Source organism: Xenopus tropicalis, chromosome 4, assembly GCF_000004195.4.
Source record: "Xenopus tropicalis strain Nigerian chromosome 4, UCB_Xtro_10.0, whole genome shotgun sequence".
NCBI classification, from domain to species: domain Eukaryota; kingdom Metazoa; phylum Chordata; class Amphibia; order Anura; family Pipidae; genus Xenopus; species Xenopus tropicalis.
In genome coordinates this window covers 101,301,468-101,326,328 of record NC_030680.2, presented here as the reverse complement: position 1 = coordinate 101,326,328, position 24,861 = coordinate 101,301,468, and the positions used below count along the sequence as shown (strand labels likewise).

The following is a 24,861-nucleotide window of genomic DNA, read 5'->3' as shown; positions in this document are numbered from 1 at the left end:
GCCCTGGCTCGACCCCAGGGCTAAAAAGCAGAAATGATAACCACTGAGCCTTCTTGCTGCCCTGATGGTTTATATTTAGAACTATTGGTTGTCTTCCTGACCTTAATCCTTTGTAACTGATGTGTCTGTGTGTAAGGGCACCAAAAGAGCTCAGGCTGCACTGTGAATTGTCCTGTGCCAATTAACCTTCATGTACCCAGGCCATATCATTGGACAATACTGGAATTCTTGCTGTCCAGATGCACTTTGCGTACCTGGCTCATTTGTACAGAACCTCTGGAAAATGATTGTGTTGTTGGCTCCAGATGGTGCAATAACTGACAGTACTCACTGAACATATGTCTCTGTAATTTAATTGGAATTGTCAGGGCAGAAAATAAAAAATTGATTTAAGTGAAATGGCCATCTGGGGCTGCAGAAGATGGATTTCAATTAAGCAGGCAGGTCACAGGACAGCTCTCTGAGGAGCAGGCTTACTCTACAGAAAATATAATGTGCTTCAGGTGCATGTATATACAGTATAAGGCACACTTTGGTGGTTTGGTTATGCCAATGGTAACTGATGGGAGCTGATCCCTTCTGCCTTCCCCCTCAGCACAGTAACAAATGTGTGCATTAAAGTACATCAGGACGAGCCCAGTCTAAAGCCACGTGTGTCATTGTGGTGCATCTCTTTGTATTATTAATATGCGACCATCTTGATCCAATAATGAATATGCTACTCCGGCAAAAAAATCAAAGTAGAAATAAATGAAGCCAATTATTACTATGTTTGTGACAAACCATGTTCTTTCTAATAACCTCAAGATATGGCTTTAGCCGAGTTACACTTTTTGCTCCATGTCTCTCATGCAGAGTGACTCCAATAGCCTAATCAGAAACACATAAATCAAGGAATGTGCCACTGTGCCACCTACTCCCTAGGTCCCTTGTTAAACAGCTGAAGATTATGGCACGAGAGAATGCAAGCACAATTGAAAATACACCTCAAATACAACTCAAATACACCATTGCCATATAAAGCACAGACAGCTTTATTTACCCTCATCAAGTTACCTCCAAGATTAAAAATCTCTGCCCCCCCCACCTGCCACTCACCAGAAGCCAAAATAATGGGACAAAGAGGTTACTTAAATCAGAAAGAAAAGAATAACATGGACATAGAGCATTGCTCGGTTTTGTTCTTGTTTTATTTAGAATAATAAAAATACATCTCTGTCTTCAGCCATTGTCACTTTTGCTGGAGCCAGATATGGCGGCCGTTGTCTCCTGGATACAAAACTTGGATTCATTCTTAGACCTGTGATTAACCAGGATCCACATGGTGTTTCTTCTTTGTTTAAATAGCATTCTCTCTCAATAAGGCTGAATTGCAGTTTTACAGCTTGAACATTTCCATATATTGTATGTCACTCATTGACCCTTAAACCTCATGGGACTCCAAGGGTCAACTGTCATAAAATTGAAACTGCAAGAGAAGCCAACAACAGGGAGACAGGCTGTGTCTGCTCTAGCACCTAATGCCCAATTCACTTGTAAAAACACAGTACAGTAATAAGATACCCTCCTACATGTCTGGGAGCTAGAGAAACACATTTTAGGGCAATGTGCTAATGGTCTCTTTGGCCTTGTTGGGGTATGAGGGTAACTGAAGGAGGGGATTTAGGCAAACATTCACATCAACAGAACAGCAGGTTGACCATTAGGCACCATAAGGCTAAATTAAAATGTAGAGGTAAAATAACCACTGTCAAACATTCCCTTCTACTACCAGCTAGCATACCCAAAGTAGTGGAACTGCAGGGTTATTAATAGGAGAGCACCTGGTTATTTTAATCTGTACAGGATTCACACCAATGAGGTTAGAAAGTTGCGCCAGTGCATGGCACTCAGGGGGATTTTCCCCCACAGGCTCGGCAGCAGGCCTTGCGGTAATACCAGTGTGAGCACAGCTTGACTTTCAGTACCAGGGAACAGTTTGCAGTTGCTTTGTCTTCACAGTTTTCATCTAAAATGGAAAATACGCACACTTTCAATCATCAGGAGACAAATCTTAACAATTTTAAGATCTGAATGCTAAAAATTATAGCTAGTTGTCATACTCTTGATATAATATTTACAGTTACACTAAAAAACATAATAACTAATGGCTGAGATTGTGAAATTGCATATATTCAGTGACTGAATGTCATAATGAGGCTATGTGTGCCCCTCAGTAAAATGGCAATATTTTAATTTTGCACAAAAAAAAGTATATTTATTAGGTTTATACAGGGCAAAAACAATTCTGAAGCTTGGTGAGAGAGAAATGTTTGGACGCATGGTGATTTAATGCTTGAATTCACCGACAGCAGATGTGTGAGGCTTATGATCATGCTGACATTGTATAATCTGTTCTAGCATATGGTCATGTATAATAGCGCTGTCACCTCTGCTATATGAGCATCTCTTCTTCCTCCTCTCTCTTTCTGGTCACTTGATTTTAAAAATGAAATAAAACGTTTTTAGGGGTAAACAGGACAGAATAGGCCCCTAGAGTGATGGTGTCATGGTAACCAACTGTCACCTCCAGTAAAACATACTCAAATCCTACAGATTCATATCTATGTTAATTGGTGCCTCATTAAGGAAAGTGTAATATTTTGCATGGTAACTGTTGATACCCTTTCATTGGCTGATTCATATAAAAGTGCAACTTTTCCATTTATTTTAAAAGTATTTGTAAATGTAATTAATAACAAGCTGACTTGTTACATGTACCACTAAAACAATGTAAAGGTAATTAGCACTTATTTAGTCAAGACTGAGGGGTATATTTATCATGCTGTGTAAAAAGTGGAGTGAAGCATTACTGGTGATGTTGCCCAGGGCAACCAATCAGCAATTAGATTTCAACAGTTAGAAAACCAAAACAAAGCATCTGATTGGCTGCTATGAGCAACATCACCAGTAATGTTTTACTCCACTTTTTATACAGCATGATAAATATACCCCTTGTTATTAACAGCTCTGTAAAGAGAGATCATCAGAGGAGTGTGCAATGCACCATGGGAACTGGAGTCTAAAGGTCCCCATACACGGGCCGATAGTAGCTATTGATTCGGCAGCTAATTGGCCCGTGTATGGGCACTCCCGACGGGCCTGCCCGACCGAGATCTGGCCTGAAATCGGGCAGGTTAGAAAATCTGGTCGGATCGGGGACCGCATCGGCTCGGTGATGCCGTCCCCGAACCGTCTTTTCCATTGCCCGTCGTTGTAATTCGATCGTTTGGCCTCAGGGTCAAACGATCAAATTACCCTGGATTCTCCCGATATTGCCCACCTGTAAGTGGGGGATCTTATAGAGTATGGGGACCTTAAGGGACAGATACTGCACTGTGCTCAATGGCACAAAACCAGCATTCCAATAACAACAGACAGACAGATAATGCTTTAAATTTAAAATAAATGTAAACATTTTAAACAATGCTGCTTAGAATTACAGACTCATTAGGAGAAACTGTTTTTTTTACCGTTTGGGTGGAGTTTCCCTTATGAATTCATAGCATAGGATTTTTCTGACATCAACATATGAAATGAAAGTCTATTAAAAATTACGTATGGATGAGATTAGGATCTACTGGTTGTTCTGATGCCAGCACTTGGGCACCAAATGTACAGTAATGATAATTAGCAGAGCTGTGAGAATTCCACATTTGGTACATAAAGGGCATTTAAGGTTTTCTTAGAAAGAAGTCCATGGTACATATGCAGACTGTAAGTTGTAGGGCTGTAATCACTCTCAAAAACTACTTGTTTGTTTGTTAATCAGTCTGCAAATAAATTATATTGTTACCACAGACATGGTTTTATTCTGTGACTCACATGGAACAATTGTCTATCCAGCAGAGACTTGTTATGAACAGATGTGTAAGCACTTTATAAATACATACTAATAATAATACATATAATAATATTAATTATTCTTGGGAAAGAAAAATTAAAATTTCTAGACTTTTCATAATTACATTTTCTATATTGGCCTGGTTGTGTGAGGGCTCAAGCTGACAGTTCAGAGTATGAGCTCTTAAAACTCACAAGACTGCCAGTGAGCACAATATATTATTACACAGTGATGGCATGGGATTGTTACACAGGTTGATGGTCATAAACACACATACATGTTATTGATTTCTGTCTCATTTGGAATGTGACCTTACCTGGAGCCTCAGTGGGGCATGGCTGCAGCTGGCATGACTGCTTGCTTTCTGGTTTTGTAGCTGGATCACATCCATGGCCCACCTCTTCTCCCTGGTAACATTTCACTTCTCGGACCTGAAGGCCAGATCCACAGGTCTTGCTGCACTATAAATGCAAAGAAAAGCTGTAAACGGAAAACTGCCAAAAGTGCACAATGCATGCAGCTTTATTCATGCAATATTAACCCAAGCATATTTTTTCTGATAAAGCAAGAAAACTGGGGTATTATTTGAGTGTATTGGTACTAACATCTACTGAAATTATGTTGTCTGTGATATTTTTATGTCAAAACACAAACTCACAACTGATCTTTCCAATATGCTCCACATGGCCAGGAGATACTCACTAGGCTTCTAAGCCTCTCTTCCCTACATTTGATCAACTCTTCAATGAGAACAGCAGGTAAGTATCTGATCTCTTATGATATCTCTGACATCTTTTCCATTCTATAGCACTTGTTACTATGCATGTTTGGCTCCACCTGAGACAGAGGGAATTGGTATTGCACCAAATTAAGTTGGCAGCCATGGTAGTAATGAAATAGAGGAAAGTTTTAATGCTTATTCCTCTGTACGGTAATGTGTTTTAGATAATCAATACAGTGTTTGAGGTTGCCATATTGAGGCTAATTTTGACACCATGGTGCATCAATACATTCATTTTAAATGTATTGATTTTCAGAGCTTTGACTTGGCCGATGTAGGACATTCGCTGTTCACCCTGTTTTTGAGCCACCCCATGTCCAAACAATCTGCTTTCTCTATAGTTACACCACTGGCTATGGGGTCTGTTTCCTTTATAGTTCCAACCTGAGAGTAGGTGGGGAGCATAGGATGCGAGCGGGCAAATAGAGTGGGGAGCGTTTAAGGTGGTTGTGCACACAGTAGTTACACTACTGCCCACAGCACAATGCTACCTCCACAATACTTCACACAAAAAAAGATGATTGCCAGCGCACCATTCTTCTTCTTCTTTTGGGTACAACTAACGCCTTTTTATAATTTCTAACAGCCATTCAACTCAAAAATATGCTTGCTCAGGAGGAAGCTGGAGGTGGCGAAATGCGTCAGCGGTGAGAGAGGAGCACTATACAGGGCAGGACTGCTGAACCCAGGAACGACACTGCAGGTCGTGAACAGGGAAAGAAAAAGGAGCAGCCACCTGATCCATACCAGTGACTCCTGACACGCGCATCCTATACTCTGTTAGTGAGTGTATTGGAAAGTTTTATTTGTATTAAAGTAATTAAGTTTTTACACATATGGCGTATGCATTTATCCCACAGTAAGTGCACAGAAGGGGAAGGGAAACGGAAAAGTCGTAGAATTAACCTAAAGTTGCTAAAGTTGGAAATTTACCTATGTGAAGTGGTTCCTAACACTGCCTGAACTTAAGAGGTGGGAAAGCAGAGAGTCATGAGCTACAAGCGAACCAATTAGATGCCTTATAAACCCAAGGGGGTCTGTAAGTATATTGGCAATCGGAAAGGGATATCACAACTGGGCACAAAAGGGTGATATAAGTAAAAGTCATCACTGGTGTTAAAAAGCACATGAGAGTGCACATTGTGAAGCAATAACAATATTACACTATTTTTTTTTCTTTTTTCCTTTTCTTTTCTTTCCTCATCGCTAAGTCTAAAGCAGAAGAGGGCACTTTGGAGTATTTTATTGAACTCCAAAATATGCGTTAGACCAAGTGCTGCCACAAGGGTTCTTTTAGTAGCTGGTCAATGCCACAGCATGAGTTAGACTGAGCGCTGGTGATTTATTGTACTTTAGTGTTTTACTCAAATAATAAGACCTTTTTCCATATTCCATATAAGTCACTCTGAAACTTTCTGGCACACTCAAGAGAAATGTTCACATTGTTCTTTCTGAGTAATGATTCCTTTTGCACAATCTTCCTCTACAGGCCAAGGCTTGGTGTGGCTGGCCCATGCCTACTGTGAAATATGGTGGTGGTAGCATCATGTTGTGGCAGGCACTGGGTCTGGGTATCTTGCAAAGACAGAATGACTGGTACAAACAATCTGTTTGTTATGGCAAAAAAACAAAAGTTAAGCAACAATCTCAATGTTAGTGAGTAATTCGAACAACCTAAACCTAATTATGCAGATGACTAAGCCAAAATCACTCCTGAACAGAGTACAAACCTGCTACTGTACATACTTTCCCCCAAATACATAAAGCTTTTATATAGCTGCAAATGTTGACTCTCTAAAATATCTATTTTTTTCTTATACACTGTATAAGTTTCACTGCTTTGACATAACATGTCACAGAAACCATAATGTCAGTGTCATGCTTGTTATTCAGTTATTATCTAGGAGAATGGGAAACAGTCGAAATATCTGCAGCCTTGCTGCTTTAACATAACAAATCTCTGCCCCTGTAAAAATATTAAATGTTGTGACAGTCCCTGGGCCTAAGTTCTCAGAGCAGTCAGAAGGAAATAAAATGCACCTTGTTTGAGTTTCTCTGCGGGACGAGCCGCACAGTGTACAACCCAAGGTCTAACTCTAAAAGATTCATCTGAATTTGTTTTCAATAATGGGACTGTTATAGTACTAAGAATGCCTTGACCCTTGATTTTATATTTGAGGATCCTGGAAGTTGCAGTCCAGCAACATCTGGTGTATTAACATACTTTAATACACCAAATGGTGGTTTTATTGCGACTTGGGCAAAGACTGCCTGACTGCAGGAACCCAGAGCGCCCCATGAGCAGCCATCAGCCATCATGCTGACACAACAGTTTGGATAGCTATGGGCTGCAGGTTAGCAGAAAGATTTTTCCTTGAAGAAAATCATAACGCTCAGGTCAACACTAGGAATTAGATAACATCAGTTAAAAAGTAAAGTTAAAAATAAACACAAAAACTGGTTACTTTTGTATGTTTGTTTTTTTTTTTAAACAGCACAGTTTTTAGTACATTTTCTCCTTCCTGCATGTAACCACACTAAAAAGTAGAGTTGGTTTTTAGATGACATAATTTTTGTGTTTCAGAGCAAGAAGCAGGGAGCAAGTCTACTGCAGGCAAAGCCCTTGGGGTTTGGAGCAGATATCAGGTACAGAGCAGGTAAAAGTTGTGTATCTCAAGCTACTGCACCAGTTTAAACTGGCCATACACTTTGAGACGTGAACGTTTGGTGAGGTAACCATGCATGCTGGGCTAAATCAGACTAATCCAATAGTTAGCCAAGAGACAAAGATTGGATCAAACTGTGGCTCTCCTGGTACCCAGCAGACAAAGACCCCATTATTGTGCTGGTGCAGTTCTCACCTAATGGGATCTTAGCCTAGATATTGAACAGACAGGCCCTCACAAGGGCCCCATACACAGGCCAATTAGCTTCTGACTTGGTCTGGAAATACCCAGTTAGTGGCTTTTATTAGTCTGCGAATGGCCACCTTTACTTGCAATTCTGTTGAGATGCAAGTCTAATACTAGATCTCTGTAGTAAGAACCTCTGCTTTTTGAGTTGTTAACTGTAGAAAGCATGTGTAGCCCAGTAAAAAAGGTTGTGAACCCCAGTCTAAATGATAAAGTTGGCCATACACGGGCCAACTTTTAAAAGATTTTTTGACCTGTGATGGGGACAAAACTGTCAGGGATTGGGCAGGTTCGAAAAAAACACTGCTGTTTCCAATTAGCCCAACTGGGTGAATTGGGCCAAAATCGGTTTCTTGCCAAATGAGCAGATTAAAGATATAGTAACACCAAAAAATGAAAGTGTTTTAAAGTAATTTAAATATAATGTACTGTTGCCCTGCACTGGTAAAAGTTGTGTGTTTGCTTTCAAAATGCTACTATAGTTAATATAAATAATCTGCTGTGCAGCTATGGGGGCAGCCATTCAAGCTGAAAAAAAAGGAGAAAAGGCACTGGTTACATAGCAGATAAACGATAAGCTCTGTAGAATACAATGGAATGCTATGCAGCTTATCTTTTGTTCATATAAACTATAGTAGGGTTTCTGAAGCAAACATACAATGTTTAACAGAGCAGGGCAATAGTACATAATATATTAAATAAATAATGATATATTAATGTATATTAATTACATTAATTTTTTGCAGTCACTGTTCTTTTAAGACTATTCTGTAAACAATGGAATAGCAGTAACAGCATCAGTTCCACTGTCTGCTGGGGGGTTTCATAGTGCTTAATGAAGTCCTGCAATAGGTCCAGTCTCAATATATTACTGCAAAACTAGTTTTCTTTTCCCCAGATTTAGGAAAATGGCGCTTATTTGCCTAAGAACCTTTAGTTTTTCTTCTGGGCCTAAAAATCTACTTCCAATAGTCCTTTCTAGAGTTCTATTAGGCAATCAAGTTTATTTGCCAGTGATATTTTAATAGAGGGAGCAAAGTCTCATTGCCAGCTATACATCTGGATGAATTCTGATAGGCTAAATCATTGGGTTCCATGCATCCATTCATACTGATCTCTGGTGCTGCCTCATTCACTCTGGGTACCTGTGACCAGGTGGTGGTGAACCAGGCAGAACAGGGTCGCTGGAAGCACGTTGTTCTCTGCTCTGGCTTCCGGGATAGATCACACATATGATCACGATATTCCCGATACAGCCCATTCTCCAGACCAGCACATAACACACGCCGCGTTTTCTCCCCACGCCCACACGTGGCATTACACTGCCGGCAAAAACCACAAGCCACTGGCTATGATGTTCTGTTATAGTCCAGTGTCAAAGCATGTCCACATCTAAATACAGGTGAGGAATCTGTTATCCGGAAACCCGTTATCCAGAAAGCTCCAAATTATGGGAAGGCCATCTCCCACAGGCTCTATTTTAATAAAATAATTTACATTTTTTAAAATGATTTATTTTTCTCTGTAATAATAAAACCATACCTTGTACTTGATCCCAGCTAATTAATCCTTACTGAAGGCAAAATAGTCCTACTGGGTTTATATTATGTTCAAATTATTTTTAAGTAGACTTAAGATTTGGAGTCCCGAATTGCAGAAAGACCTCTTATCCCTAAAACCCCAGGTCCCAAGCATTCTGGATAATAGGTCCCATACTAAGTACTAAGCATTGCAACATAATTGTCAGGACTGGTGTTTTTTTGTGCTGTAGGATAAAGTCGCAGCTCTGTACTTTCTAATATTCTGCACTGAATTATTTGTATTCATGTTATAGCAGGACTCTTTACATGGTGGGGATATGTTGATAGAGAATTCCCCGGGTTATCTATTTCAAAACCTCTAATATAAACAATTGGGGAAAAAAGAATTCTCCAAAGTCTCTAAGTAGTGTTTGACACTCCACTTTCATTCCCCCATATGTTGAGGGCACTGTGCAAACTGCTGCCCTATACCACAAATGTCATGTGACCTGTAGTGATAGTTCTGGATAACTGAAAAAAATTTTTTCAGAAAAACAGAACTGCTAAAATAAAGAATTTTAGTAACAATTTTAGGAATATGTGTTATAGAAAAAATAGATAATTGGTTTAATGGGGAAATTATTAGATGGTCATAAACAGGGTAATGCAGTAAAACTGGCAAAAGTGCCAAGGTCTGGTAAACCAAATAAACCATAGAACAATTGACCATCAATTCTACCTGCTGATTGGTCCCTATGGGTGGATACAGCACTAGTGAACCTTGCATCATTTATTACATTGCCTGCAAAGTTGCACTTTAAAGGTCTAGAAATTTACAGCAATTAATAGGTTTATTTTCAAACACCAGTCCAGTAAAAGCTACCTGCATATTGGATGCTCTGGGTCTTTTAGCTAATTATAGCATTTCAAGCTAATAAGCCAAACACACAGTTGTTCAGGTATGTACATGTCAACGTGCATTATTTATATGCAAGATTACACTAACACTGTGCAAGGTAAACTACACCTTACATTAGAATTTCAACAATTCCTATCAAAGTACTTATTAATATGCAGCTACATGACAACTGGTCACAGCTGTTACCTCAACTAAACATATTGTGTTATGCAAACAGGAAAACAGCCAGGGTCCATTGCAAACACACAATAGGGGTTGCTTAGAGCCTGCTCCAACCAAGTGGTTTTATGAGTAAGGGTAAAAGTTATATCACTAGGAAACTTACCAATGGAAAGGTGATAAACTACCATGTTTGTAATAAATACTTTGGTTTGGTGTTTATGTACCAGGGGTCATGCACATTTATTTTCCTTTTTACAGTACATGAAAAGGACAAACACACTTATCTAAGAATCAGGGATACAGGTACTACTGGAAAATTCATCATTATGATGCCCATTCCCCAGGAACCATACCTGTCCCCAGTCCTGTGGTACCCAGAGTGGGGCACAGTTCAGTTCCCCGCAAGGCTGTATGGCTATTGGTTTGGTGTCAGGGTCACAGTGGGAATCTGGAATCAATTTCCCTTCTTTGTTGCGACAGACCACATACCGACTCATGTGGCCCTCACTACATGGACCTGAACACTGAAATGAATAAAGAATGATTTAGACAGACACAGTGGTAGTCAGCACTATTTAGTCCCCTGAAGCTGCTTTGTTTACAGGAAAAAACTAAGATGTTAAACACATTTCCCTCCTGGTTTTTTTAAACTAAAATACCTCGGCTCACCAAACCACCCATGACTGGGACAAAAGCAGAAGGATGTTGTTCACTGATTCTTAGAAAATGTCTGTACTACATTTGCAATCCAAAACTTGAAAATGTATTTGTGTGGCACTTTAACCATTCCCTAGACATGTGGCAGGGTGTCAGTGTAGACTTAAGTCAGAATGATAGGAAAGTGCCAACACTTAATTTGCCAAATGGCAAATAGCTGGTATATAATCCACAGATGGGACAAATAATCAACATTTTGGTGGGGAAAACCCTTCCTTTCTCATTCCTGATAAAGGGGGGCTTCCCTCAGAACTTCAATATTTGTCATGGCTTATATACTGGCTATGGGCCATTTTGCAATTTTTGGCCACCTTCTTAATATTTGACTTTTGTTCACTGATCCTTCTCATTAAAAATTTCTAGATTTATTCCTATCCCTGGGACCATTAGGAAAGATGAAGTAGGCTTGCATGCTCTTAGTTACATGTCATATTAAATGAAAAATATTAGATCGCATACGCTTACCTAGAAGCTATGTGCAAAGTGCAATTTTGAGCGCAATTACAATGTGTTTTCTCCAGAATTCCAGTGTAATTGTAGACAATGGGTGATTCCCTTGACGCAATTGCACTGCACCTACCGCAGTTGCGTCCAATTCGCCAAAATGGCAGCAATTGCACATGTGCTTTGTCGTAAATTGCCAGCAGTCTGCCTAGTGTAATTTCTAATTTTCTGGGGTTCAGCATGCGAATGACATATGCGTCAGATTCTTTAGGAAAGAGTGTGCTGCGCGTATTAATGCAGGGTGCTGAGGGTACCATGGAGATACCACCTGGACAGGAGGTGATTCAGAACTAAAAGCAAAAAGGACTTAGCAGCCCTGAGTGCCACGATAGGAAAGTGCAAAGAACACATTTTGATGAAAATGGTTTTAGGCACAACTCACTGCAGGGAAACGTGCAAGTTGCCCACTGCAGTTGTAGGCATAAATGGGCCCTTTTATCTTTAATTGTACTTATTAGTGCAACTAATATTATACTATCTCCATTTGTTTCTGAGCACACTTGTATTATAAGGGAAGTTCAGAAACAAGAGTCTCCTCTCCTTTAAAAGAGGGTCTGTGCTACTTGGCTGTAGCATTTCTCGTATCTCTTGCATGCCACTCCACAATAGAGTTTGAGCTCTTTACATTGGTATCTTTACATTAGTGCAGAAGACAAATCCAACTATGCCACATAATTCATTACAGGGTATAAAATATTGATACATGCAATACATTGTTATCTTCATGTCATCATTTACAGATCTTTTTTGCTTTTGCAGGGGACCACAACATATAATTTGCAGGCAAAAAGCTAAAAAAAAAAAAAAACAGTATCATGACACTTTATATATTATTCTTCTACCAGCACCTAATAATTATAAACACTTACTGGGCCCCACTCAGATGATGTCCAGTGATGGTCACAGGGGGGACCCTGACATGGCTTCTCAGCTTGGGGCTTAATGGATTCATCACACTGATGGAGATCTGAAGAGCATCTTACCTCCCTTCTCATCGCCCCTTCAGAACCACAAGAAGCCAAGCACTATGGAAAATACAGAGCTCATATTAAAAATGTGCAGAAACTAAGAGTGAAGGATAAATGTAAATATGAACTGCCAAGTGATGCTTGCTATAGAGAATGCAGCGTGAGATGTGCAGCAGTCAGAAAAACAGGGAGAGAAGAAAAAATCAAAACAAAAAATTGATAATATAAAATATACCTCAGACCATTCAGACAACTCCCACTGTGGTCCACATGGTTTATTCTTACACACTTTCCTTTGTGGGGGTCTTGGGAGTTGAGCACCATCACACTGTTCATCATAAACAGAGCTATCAAGCCCTGGGGCCAGCATCTTCCAGCATCGCACTGATCGCACCTGTATCCCCTGTCCACAGCTCCGAGAGCACTCACTCCATCCACTAGACTCCCATCTCCAAAAAGAATGCATTGCGTGAGCAGCTCAAAAGCCTACTTATAAATAGAGAATTACATTCTGCGCTGGTTTCTGTCTTACCTTGGCATGCACTCTCTTCCTGAGCAAAATTCTTGGGTGGGCTCTGGTCTTGTTGTGGGATCACAGTGTGATTCATCTACTTCTCTTCCATCATATCGAATACACAAAGCATAGGTGGAACTGATTCCTACAGATGATTTATACACCATGATTTATTTGTGTGTCACTGGTGAAGTGCCACTATCCCCTCCCTCCTTGTCACAGAATCTACCTGAACTGCAAGTGGAACTGCAGGGGGAATATGCTGACACCTTCCAGCGATACATATCAGCCCGGCTAATATCTTGTCCTGCCACTAGGTCGCTGTAGAGATGGAAAAAAAAATAAAGCAATTAACAAGAAACCTTTAGGGTTCTTGTTAGTTCCCAAAATGTATACACAGAACAGCTCATACATGCTTCAATCATATATTCTGTCCAGAGAAATGTAATGATTTTCAGTTGGAGTAAAGAGAGGAACATGCACAGAAAACTTTATGTTCCTTCTGCCTTTTCTTATCTACCTGTTAGAGCTTGGTGCTTGTAGTGGCTGTGTCACAAGACTGGACCCAAGATGTTCATAAGCAGCTGGCAGTATTAGACTGCCCCGGAGTTGTTTTTTATCCAGAGCAGGATCTGGTAGGGGGTGACTTCCAGCAAACAGTGTCTGGCACAGGGTAGAATCACTCTGTTGGTCACAAAGTCTCCACAGGTCACTCTGCAGCATACCCTGAGGCGGTTCAGTGCTGGCCAGCATATCTGAAGCAAAGGTTAGTTGGAATATAAAACTACCATCCTTGCTCATCTTGATGTCTCAACTATTGTGCCTGACTTTATGGCAACAATGTTTAGCATCAAATTATTTTTTATGCTGTGAGAGTAATATGTAAAAACAATGTTATTAATTCAGGCATCACAAATTCACAGTTCTGAATACTACCAGAGAATGATGGGATCCAGATTTGGATCTCCATCCCTTAAGTCTACTAAAAATCATTTAAATGTTAATTAAATCAAACAGGATTGTTTTGCCTCCAATAAGGATTGGTTATATCTTAGCTGGGATCAAGTACAAGGTAATGTTTTATTATTAAAGAGAAAAAGGAAATAATTTTTAAAAATCTTAATTATTTGATTAAAATAAACTCTAGGGGAGATTACCTTCCCCTTATTCAGAGCTTGTTTGATAATGATTTTCTGGATAACAGATCCCATTACGTGTAGAGGTTACTTTCAAGTCACTATATCCATGAAAGTGCTGGAGATTTCAGTGTTCGTCTATGGGGGTCTGTTTTGGGTACTTAGCACCACACATTTGCACTACATACAATTGTGGAGCTTAAGCTGCCCAAATAGCCACATTTGACATTAAAGGGGAAAGATTTAGCAACATTCAAGTTTGCAAATTTTGCTGATTTTTATAAATACCAACTATTTGGTACTATTCCTAAGAATAGTCTCAAGTATATTCGTGTATAAGAAATACAGATGCCACACATGTGTCCAATGAGTATTTACAAAATCAGGTGTGAAACCTTTCTTCTAATAATTAACAACAACGTTGTACATAAGACAGAGGCCACGGTGGTGACATGTACCTTCTGTTTGCTCTTCTCTTCCATCTTGCTCTTTGTCGGGTCTTTCTGAGTGCTGATGCAAACTTTTTCCTTCTTCAGGGTTTAACCAGCTCCAAGTATCAGATGGATCTTGTAAGTTTCCCTCAGATCCTCCCAGTGACTGACTATGCACACTGCTGGGTGTGTTGAGAGATTGTTCCCTTGGACCAGAAAGAAGAGGCAGAGGTGGCTCTGGGGCACGAGGCACTGTGTATTCATATGCAATGTGAGGAATCTTTCCATTGAAGTTGTAATACTGAATATAGAAAATATGGACTAATTAATCTGCATGGCATAAACAAAGTGCTAAGCATTTTATCTAGGAATACACAAAAATCTGACACAAAGCTTGTTAAGTGATCTCATGCTAGATACCCTAGTTGAAATCCTTGTTACACTTGATAAGCCACAATCTCCTGGTGTCCTGCCATACCTAACGCACCTACCATGGCTGCCTTCATTGCTGTAAAAGCCCTGCATAGCTTTATGTCCTATGGGAGGAAAGCACTATATAAGTGATTTGCTTTGCCTTGTTTTTTGTTTAGTAAAGTACTACAGGATTGGCCTAACACCATGAATGACATTATAATACCAGTGCAACAGATAATGATCATTAAAGGGAATCTATTGTGAAAATTAAAATTTAACATACCCTTTATCTCACGGAAATAAAAAACTTTCTAAATATAATCAATTAAATATATGTACTGTTTATAAAATAATCAACTTACTCTTCATTCTGCCCATCTCTATTCTCTCTTCATGCAGTAGGTGGAGTCAGATTTTGACTGACAGTTAGGTCTAATGTATCCTTTGGGAAGGTTGCACCCTCTGCCTAAAACATTTATTGGAGCTCACTCTTTCAAAATAACCATCTCTAATGGAAATCCTGGATGTCAAGAATTTTGTTAGTTTTTGTTTGTGCTTGAGTCAGTTATTTGAATTAGCTTTAAAACAATTTGCTAGGCATGGAGCCCCCCCCCACAAAAAAAAGATGCATTAGACCTACCTCTTCATCAAAATCTGACCAAGACCTCAGCATGAAGAAAGCATGAAGACTGACAAGTTGCTAAGAGTGAGATACTGAAGAATAACTTGATTATTTCATAAACAGTATAGAATATTTAATTGATTATATTTAGGAAGTTTTTAATTACATTGAGATGAAGCTTATATTAAATTTTTGTTTTCCGTGATAGATCACCTTTAAAAGCTTTATCATTCATTTAGTTACTAGCAAACACAAAATCACAGAAATTAAGTGATATTTTTAGCTTCTTGAGTAGATGACTAGAATATTTTGATGCTTAAGTAGAAGACAAAATATGTATAGTAATATTAAAGTACCAGTAATATCACCTGACCTTAAATTTAGGCAGAAAAGGCAGCTAATTGCAAATCTTTCAGCAGGGCAAATGCCAATAGTAAAAATGAATGCTGAACTTGTATGGGTCAGATTTAAGGATTTAACCATGATCTAATCAGTCAACCCAGCACCACGGGGCTTAGCGAGCTCACAAACAGTCCCTTCCTGCTCTACTCGCTCCTCTCCCCCCCCTGGCAGCAGCACAAGCAGAGAGACACAGAAGGCGGGAGGGGGTTTTCCCTGCTGCTGCTGAGTAAAGCCTGTCAGTCATGCTGTGACCACTTCCTGTGGGAGACTGAAGGACACTCCCATGTCTCATTTGGCTCTGACTTCTGATCAGTGAGCTTGTGTGTGCAGCTCTCATATAATTGCATGTTTGTATAGTTTTGAATACACAAAAGAATGTAAACCTGCACAAGCCTGGGCAGCCACTGGTGCACTATTTGCAATACTGTCACTTACATGGTTATTGTAGGGTACATGTACATGGTTATTGTAAATCAGCAACTGATGTAGTACACAAAGCTTGGCAATAATCACTTTGAAGAGAATGTGGTGTAGCATTTAAAGAAAAGAGTGGTTACGTATTTAAGATGTCATTTTGTAGCAATGATGGGGGTAAACCAAACCAAAAATTATGAGAATTCTGTATGTTGCCATTTTATACCAATGCATGTGCTTCATGGCACCATGACACTAAAGTAAATAAAACTGAAATAATCTATTCCTCTAACCAGAGCTAGACAAAAGCCCCACCATTAGTGCAATATGCTTTGTTGTGCTGACAGAACTATGCAACTATTTGTATGTGGTGGGTGATGTTAGAAAAGAGGCTGCCTTAAAGAAAAGTTGATGTTGCAATATGTAGATATTTCCATTACTTGGTAGAACTTATTCTGCATGAATTAAGCAGCACTTTAATTCTGCTGGAATAATATCTTGGCAAAGATAGGTAGAGCCCATTGCTTACAAAACAAGCAGAAAATGTTGTATTACAGCACAGTGCTGCTTTGAACTATTTTGTACCAGTGTATCCCCTGTATATAATGTGGGATCAAAAATGTTCCCAACCAGCAGAATAAGAGGTTGAACCATGGAAACATGTACATTTTCTAAATGATCAATGTGCCTTTAACTGGCAGAGGATACCAGGAGGGGCTGCTGTATCACACACACCATGAGACCAAGGTATTGGTGATGATCCCATTCATTATTAGCTTGTTTAGGTGGGGGCTGAGGATTGGTTGGTTTCAGTGAGTGATGAGAGGTCAGGTTGGAAGGTGCAGATGGACTGGGGTCTCACACACACACCATGACACTGAGGGACTGGTTGGTTGGCCCTGGTGCAGTAAGATACTCCAGTCCCTCGCTCTGCACGTTTGGCGGCCTTCGGTACTTCACCAGTGTCCCTGCAACACGAAAATTCTGGGGATTGTCCATCATCATATTCCCGTTGATGAAAAAATTCCCTGCAGAGTCTGCCAGAGCTGAGAACAAGTGGAAGAAATGTAAATTGAGATAATTATTGAAAAAAATAAGATGTGGGAAAGTTTAGCTAGTTTTGGGAAAACAAGGAAAGGCCAAGTAAGTAACTATTATAAGGTCATACAAATCAGATATCCCTGCTTGTATATAAAGCAGGGATCCAGTATCTGAAAGATTTCCTTACACCAGCAGAATGTTTGGTTTATGACAGCTCAACACAGGAAGAGAAATGAAATCTTAATACTACCAGCATAAAAGTTACGCTGATTTCGTTTAAAAATAGAGGCAAGGTGCAAAGTGCAAAAAACGGGCACACTTTTTTGTGCTCCCAGAAGGCAGTGCAATGTCCCCTCTTCCTGTTTTTGCACTGCCTGCATTTGGCAGAACTGGATACAGACAGGACAGGGCATGAGTGGCATATCGGTATACCTGAAAAGTACAGGATTCTATTGCAACTGCTGCACTGCACTCTATAAGGCTCCCAGAATGCAATGCAATGTCCCATCTTCCTGATTTTTGCACTGCCTGCACTTGGCAGAACTGGATACAGACAGGACAGGGCATGAGTGGCATATCGGTATACCCTGTCATGCACCTAAGCTTGCATATTACTTAGGTGATACAAACCAGCATCACCGGGCGATGCAAATATGCTAAAAATCCTTGCACATCCCTCCTGAAAAGTACAGGATTCCATTGTAACTGCCACACTGCACTCTATAGGGCTTATTTACAATGCCCCACACTGTGTGCAAAGTGCACACAGTCCTTTGCACTTTGCCCAGTGCATGGAGCTGCATATCTCTGTACTTCATTTCAGAAAAACTGTGGTAGTAAAAATGCCTATCCGGCTGCAGCTGTTTCAATTTCACATGAATAGACAGAGCACTTTCTAAGGTTAAGATCGGGATCATTCAAGAACTGTCCCTTTGTCCCTATATGCACGGAAAATGTGAGAGGAGGAAGGAGGCTTTACAGTTTGATTTCCCTTCCCTATCTAAATACAAAATGACAATATTTTACTAAATGTTACACTTTTGGGTAGATTTATTAACATTCCAATTTTAGAGGTTTTAGAGTTTTTTGAAACCACAAAAAAACAAATTTACACTAAAACCACAAATGTCTAGTCATTTATTATAAGATATGAATTGAAAAACCACAAACTGATTAAAATACAAAACAAAAACAAAAAGAACACAAAAACCTAAAGAATATTTGTGTACTTACAAACAAAAACCCTGACTTCTAAGAGTTAAATAGTGTCGTGGTTTGCTTAGGATAGCTCCTATTGACTTCTACATAACCTTGACAGCTTTAAGATGGCAAAGTTTTGTCCTTTTTTGTGTTTTTTTGCTTAATAAATTCCAAATTTTTCTAGTTTTTGTGTAATTAGTAAAATTCATGATTTTTAGCACTAAAAACCACGATTCATACAAGTTTGGAAATGGGCTCCTAAGTGCACAGACACAAACACAAATGCATTTTTTGAGGACTTCAATCCACAGCTAATAATCAGCTTGAGCTAAAGGAAGATCCCCTAGTGGTTACGAGCTAGCTACAAAAAATAGCAAACTGTATAGCAACACAGTGAGAAAGAAGAAGAGCAGAGTGTCTGCAGAGAATACAAATTAAAATAAGACTACATTTCTTTGCATAAACAAAAGTTCCTAGTGATTTATATGGTAACTAGCACCATGGAGTATCCCTTACCCAAAATATTCTCTGTATTCCTTTTTTCTGTAATAAGAATATCAAAGGCTCCAGCCGGAATTGTTGTGATTAAGGCATATCCTTAGGAGACAGAGATAAAGGATTAATGGCTTACTTGCACATATACAAAGCACTGGTGAGAATGCTGTATATGGATACATAATTATATGTGTTACACACTAAGAGGCATATTTAGGAAATGTGAAAACAGAGTTTACAGTTCACCACAGAGGAACTCCACAGCTTTCTATTCATTTATCTTGAACCCTTTATCTACAAAGCCCTGAATTACTGTCCATTTTAAGAATAATTCTTTTTAATGGTTTCCCTCTTTTCTCTGTAAGAAAACAGTAGTTTATACTTGATGTTAACTAACTGCATGTACCCATATTGGTGGCAAAACAGCCCTATTGTTTATTAAATCTTTAAATGTTTTTAGCAGATTTAGCAGAAACCCCAGTTTCCAAGCATTCCAGATAATAAATCCTTTACCTGTGGTTTTTAAATGTGGCAAGCTCTGTTTTAACCTTTTGATAACTATGTCGTTATGACTACAGAATTGCACCTAACTAATGTCTGGTCCTGACTAATATTTCCAAATGTACAGAAGGTGGCAGTGTTTTAGCATACAACAGAAGTCTCTACATATGTACTAAATTTCTACTACATTATTTACAAAGTGTGCCTAGTGCCGATAAAACCCCTACTATGTCAAATAGGTTTTAACTTCCTAGGGGCAGGGATATAATCCCAACTGTGTACCAAAACTGCTAGCACTTAAGAATTTACTTTTCTTGTCTAATTTATGATAATTATGCAATCGCTGGTCCCTTGCGAGTAGAGCTTGTCGGGGCCCACTGTGCCCAAAACAAACATACATGAGCGCAGACAGTAAGAGGAGGGCCGGCTATGCTTGGCACTGCTGCATACATTTGTATTCCTATATAAAAAAATATAGTGCAACACACTCTCTTTTTTAATAGAGCAATTGGACGAGTCCCTGGATCGCCACTAAACACTGTATTAAGAATATTAATATCAGTAACTTATATCATATCATGTATTTTTTTAAAGGTATCCAATCAGTATGTGATACTCTCTATTCTCTAAAATAACATTACTAATGGTAATAAGAACTACATATGTGTGTTTACTTTCCCTTGCATATCGATTTACAATAGGTTAAATTGTTCTGCATTAAAGCCTTTTTTACAAGTGTCTGGGCAGTTACCTGCCAAACCATATCTAAAAAAACCTCCTAGTGCGTGTATAATGCAAAATATCTGTATATCCATTCACCCACCTGGCTGTCTGGCTCCTAAACAGAATCAAATCTTTGGTATCCAAAAAGCATTGGTTTTAATAACGTTTAATACATGTAAAAATGGACATTTAAAAATGTCATATTTCATAGTAATTTAATTGATATTTTATAATTGTAAGGTCTCAAATTTCTTAACAATGAAAAAATATTGATGATAAAGCTCGGTCACCTAACCAATCCTTCCTCATCCAGTCATTTCAGTTGTTTAATTTTGACCATCTCTCTTCCACTTCAACTCCCCCTCAGGACTGCAATTTTGCTTGAATTTTGGGGGAAAACCCTAGATTTTGTATAAAAAACATGGCGAATTGCATCCAAAATTACACTTTGCACACTGTACTTGCATTTATAAATGAGCCTATATGAGTGTCTAAGCATTTTTAACACCATACTTTGCTCAACTCAAGTATATTTAAAACATAAGGTTCTCTTATTTTCTCCTCACTTTGTTGTCAGTGCTTTTATCTTCCACACTCCTGGTACTGTTTTGCAACTCTATCCTTTTCCTAACTCCCCTCAGTGCACTCTCCTCCCCACCCCCTTGGTGGTTATTAACCCCATAGTCTTTCTCCCTCTGCTTAATACTTTTTAAGGCCACTCTTTACTTTCCTCATTAAAACTGTACTCTCCTCATAACAAAACTAAAACAAACCATAGCTAAAAAAGTGAATGTATAAACTGTTAAACAAATGTTATTACAATTTACACAACATAAGTTAATAATCAAACAATTAAATACATAAAAAGAACATTAAATATTTTTCCAGTTTAAGTGACATGTAAAGTCTATTTCATGGAGGGGGTGGGGGCATATGTGAAATTGATAGCTAAGTTTTTGTTTGTGTGAAAAATGTCACACCAGAATCTCCTTACATTCGTTTCCTATTGCTTGGTACTTGGAGTAAATTTAGATGGGTATATTCTACTGTGCATGTGTGAAAAGTAATTTGTGCAGGAAATGCCTGGGACACCGGTGGGAAGGTAAGTAAAATGGCAGGGAGACACCAGCCTGGAGCAAAAACTTAGCAATCTATTTCACTGGGGGGTGCTTGAAATTTTGGCACCCCCAGTAAAATAGACTTTACATGTCCTTTAAAGAAGCCATAAAGCACAAATCCTTGTGGAAAGTCTATATGGGCAAAGGTCAAGCCTTGGCCTATTTATATACTCAGTGTGGTATGGCAAGGAGTGTAAGTCACAATATTAACACTCTGTAGTGACAGGGTCATCGTAAATAAATATCCTAGATGCATTACATGATGGTAAAGATATGTGCAGAATTTCTAAGTTTAGAACCCAGTATTTGTTGCTTTTATTCTTCTCTATATAAGTTCTCTTACCCAAGACACACTTCCGGAAGTTTCCAGATACCCTATAACATGTGCTTCCATCACCACCACAAATGCCACAACGATCCAAAGACTGGGCTGAGTATAGCTTCCCATCACACCCCACTGGCTGCCACAAAAAGAGAAAGAAATAAGACACAAACAGATAACTTTTGACACTGGCTGCAACTTTTGTATCCAGGCCCGGATTTGTGGAGAGGCCACAAAGACCCGGGCCTAGGGCGGCACAAGAACATTTTTAAATTTGGCTCTCATACGGAGCAGTCGGGACCTCTCCCCACTGCTCCATATGGGAGTTTAAAGGAGCGCATGCGCACTCGCGGCTGCAGGGGGGGCTGGGTGTTGTCGCACGTTTGCGCATGCGCACTGGGGGGGGCGCGCGTTTGCGCATGCGCACGGGGGGGACGGGGACTAACAGGGGCGGCCTCGGGGCGCCCAGAAGAGAAATCCGGCCCTGTTTGTATCAGCTGCCTTTCTTGGTACCTAGAGCATTTACAGGAGTCTTAGAGTTTATTTCTCTAGCTAGTACGTTTTTTACCAACAGACTACACTTAAATTAAAGGGAAAATATAATCATTTTATAACTAAAGTTTACATTCATTTTATTTTCTACAAAGTATGAGAATTATTTATTATACACAAATTACCTTTTTTATATAAGGGGTAACTACAATACTGGTTGCCTTGTAAAGTATATATCAACAAAATGTGATTAATTCTAATAAATCAGTAATTCCAGTGGCTAATAACATGGGACATGTTTTGCTTAGAAAGAAGAATGGCTATAACTGACCAATATAATGCTGTCCCTTATGAGAGAGAAGGGGATTAAAGATGCAAAAGCAACAAAAGCCAACAGACAAGCATGGGCTATAAGTGAGCTGTGTGGACCAGATAACATCTTGCAGGACAATAGAATGTACCAGCTTCATTAAGGGCTCTGGCACACAGGGAGATTAGTCGCCCGCGACAAATCTCCCGTGTCTCAGGTGACTACCTCAGGTGATTGCCATCCCATCGGCGAAAATGTAAATCGCCAGTGGGATGGCATACGCGGCGGCGCAATCTCACTGAAATCACGCAAGTTTCCTCTTGAGGCCATCCCACCGGCGATTTACATTTTCGCCGGTGGGATTGCAATCTGGGGAGATTAGGCGCCCGCGAACAGGGAGTTTTGTCACGGGCGACTAATTTCCCCTTGTGCCAGAGCCCTAAAGGAGAAGGAAAGGCTACATAAGAGTTAATCTCAAGCTGCAGGCTTACCATCAGTTGTCTCAATAGTGCCCTTAAGTCTCCCCATATAGGGATTGTTTAGAACTTCAGAAGCCAAACAGGAAAAAAACCCGCTGAGCTGTGTAAAGAAAGTTCCCATGGTGCATTGCTCCTGCACAGACACTACGACCAGAAACAGATGCGTGCCTGGGCTAGGGGGGAGGAATGTTGCGCATTCAGAGTAGTGCGCTGAAAGAAAAGGAAGTGGGCATACCACTTCCAAGATGGCGGTGCCATTCTATACAGTGCACTGAAACTTTCAAGTAAGTTTTATAAAGTTATTCTTGCAATAATCGATCCAAAAGTATAGCATTTTTCTTTGACAATAGTAGCACTTTTGAATGCTACCATTTATATATTTTGCCTTTCCTTCTCCTTTAAGGTTAACTTTGGAACGCACATAAAGCTAATGGCACTGGCTAGACTATTTTCACACTGCCAGCCTTGTGTAATAAAATATGGATATACCTATAATTGCCTGTTTGCAACCTACACTTTTATAACAGGAAACAAATATTTACTATAAATAATAAATAAATATGTACTATATTCTGGTACTAAGACTTTCCATGTGATACCTCACACTTTCCGCTGATACAGACTCCCTGATAGGTCCTGTCCCTACAGCTTGTTCCATCATGTGCTGGTACCAGTAGCTGCCTCTCTCGGGATGTGCTGGTGCACTGAAGGTCGCATGGCTTACTTGAGATGCTGGTGTAATCATCTAAAAAAGTCAGTGAAACAAGAATCTACCGAAACACTGGCTATGCTTTGTGCTAACAGTCAGTCACGAGACCATTCATACCATATTTTTGATTAGCTCATATATATGTTTATGTGTTTTCTTGTTATGCATCACTTTTAAAAAATAATTTAAAATGTAGCACATAAATACAATTCCATATGCTGCGTTTTATAGTGCTGTACTGATGTGCCATGTGAAAAGTGTTTATAGTGCTGGGAAGCCATAAATAAAAGCCTAAAAATCCACATATATCAAGTAAACTTGCTTACAAACCAGAATATTGAGCAACATTTTCCTCCAGTCACTTTGCCAAATCCACTTGTATAAGATAGGGGTGTGGTTTTTGAGTATGTGTATGTGTTTTAGAAATAGCTGCATAAGCAGTTACATATGGAATTAAAACCAAAGGAGTGATATATGACTATGAAGATTTTCATTCATCCTGGACACAGGAGTGATATTTTACATGTTGCATGTTTTAAAATATATATTTTATTCATTTTATACACTGATTCCCCTTTTTGTGTTAAATTAACTTTACATGTTTATAAATATCCCCAATCATATAAAATATATATATATAAAATAAAATGTTATTATTAAAAAATTGTTGTTCTTACTGACCTGGGTAAAGGGGCACCCAGTGGTGGTAAATTTTTCCAAATGCTTTTGCATTAAATGCAGAGCATTGGTACTGCTTGAAGCTCACAGAGCCGGTGGGGCAAAGCTGAAATCAGAAATAAAGAAATGTTCAAAGAATATATAACATGTCTGGGCACAATTGCCTGAAGAAAGCTAGTCTAAAATATTGTTTAACAAGGCCTAGTAAGACCGCAATGGCGTAAACATTACTTTGGGTAGAGGAAGCAGCCATTAATGGCCACAATCTGCCTGCTGAAATTAAAACCAGTCGCAAGACAAAATCATGTTCCTGGCATATTAACAACCCTCTATCTCTTTCTTCTTCTTTCAGAAGGCGGCTAAGTGATGTATCATTATCCCATGCAGGCTCCTGGGAACAGAAGTTAACATTTATTATTAATTAAGATAAATATTTGCTCTACAGCCCCTGAAGGAGTACTCTGTGTATCCCACTGCAGCTGTCACTATATTAC

At 39.3% G+C, this 24,861-nt stretch overlaps 1 protein-coding gene across 4 annotated transcripts in view; it reads right to left on the bottom strand.

Annotated features, from left to right (window-relative positions):
* Positions 1 to 1,171: 1,171 nt before the first annotated feature.
* The window catches only part of LOC100497845 (ADAMTS-like protein 2), a 36,661-nt gene continuing 12,971 nt past the window's right edge, over positions 1,172 to 24,861 (bottom strand). The window contains exons 4-18 of one of the 4 annotated variants that reach the window (XM_004913703.2): positions 24,371 to 24,473; positions 23,580 to 23,725; positions 21,721 to 21,838; positions 19,057 to 19,137; positions 17,170 to 17,345; positions 14,475 to 14,748; positions 13,401 to 13,635; positions 13,110 to 13,201; positions 12,899 to 13,025; positions 12,602 to 12,815; positions 12,268 to 12,423; positions 10,531 to 10,701; positions 8,722 to 8,898; positions 4,200 to 4,344; positions 1,172 to 2,008 (exon numbers count right to left, since the gene is read on the bottom strand). In XM_004913703.2, coding sequence (XP_004913760.1) covers positions 1,890 to 2,008; positions 4,200 to 4,344; positions 8,722 to 8,898; positions 10,531 to 10,701; positions 12,268 to 12,423; positions 12,602 to 12,815; positions 12,899 to 13,025; positions 13,110 to 13,201; positions 13,401 to 13,635; positions 14,475 to 14,748; positions 17,170 to 17,345; positions 19,057 to 19,137; positions 21,721 to 21,838; positions 23,580 to 23,725; positions 24,371 to 24,473 — 2,334 coding nt within the window. In that variant the 3' untranslated portion in view covers positions 1,172 to 1,889. The other 3 variants (XM_031900993.1, XM_031900995.1, XM_031900996.1) reach the window with 3 other exon arrangements.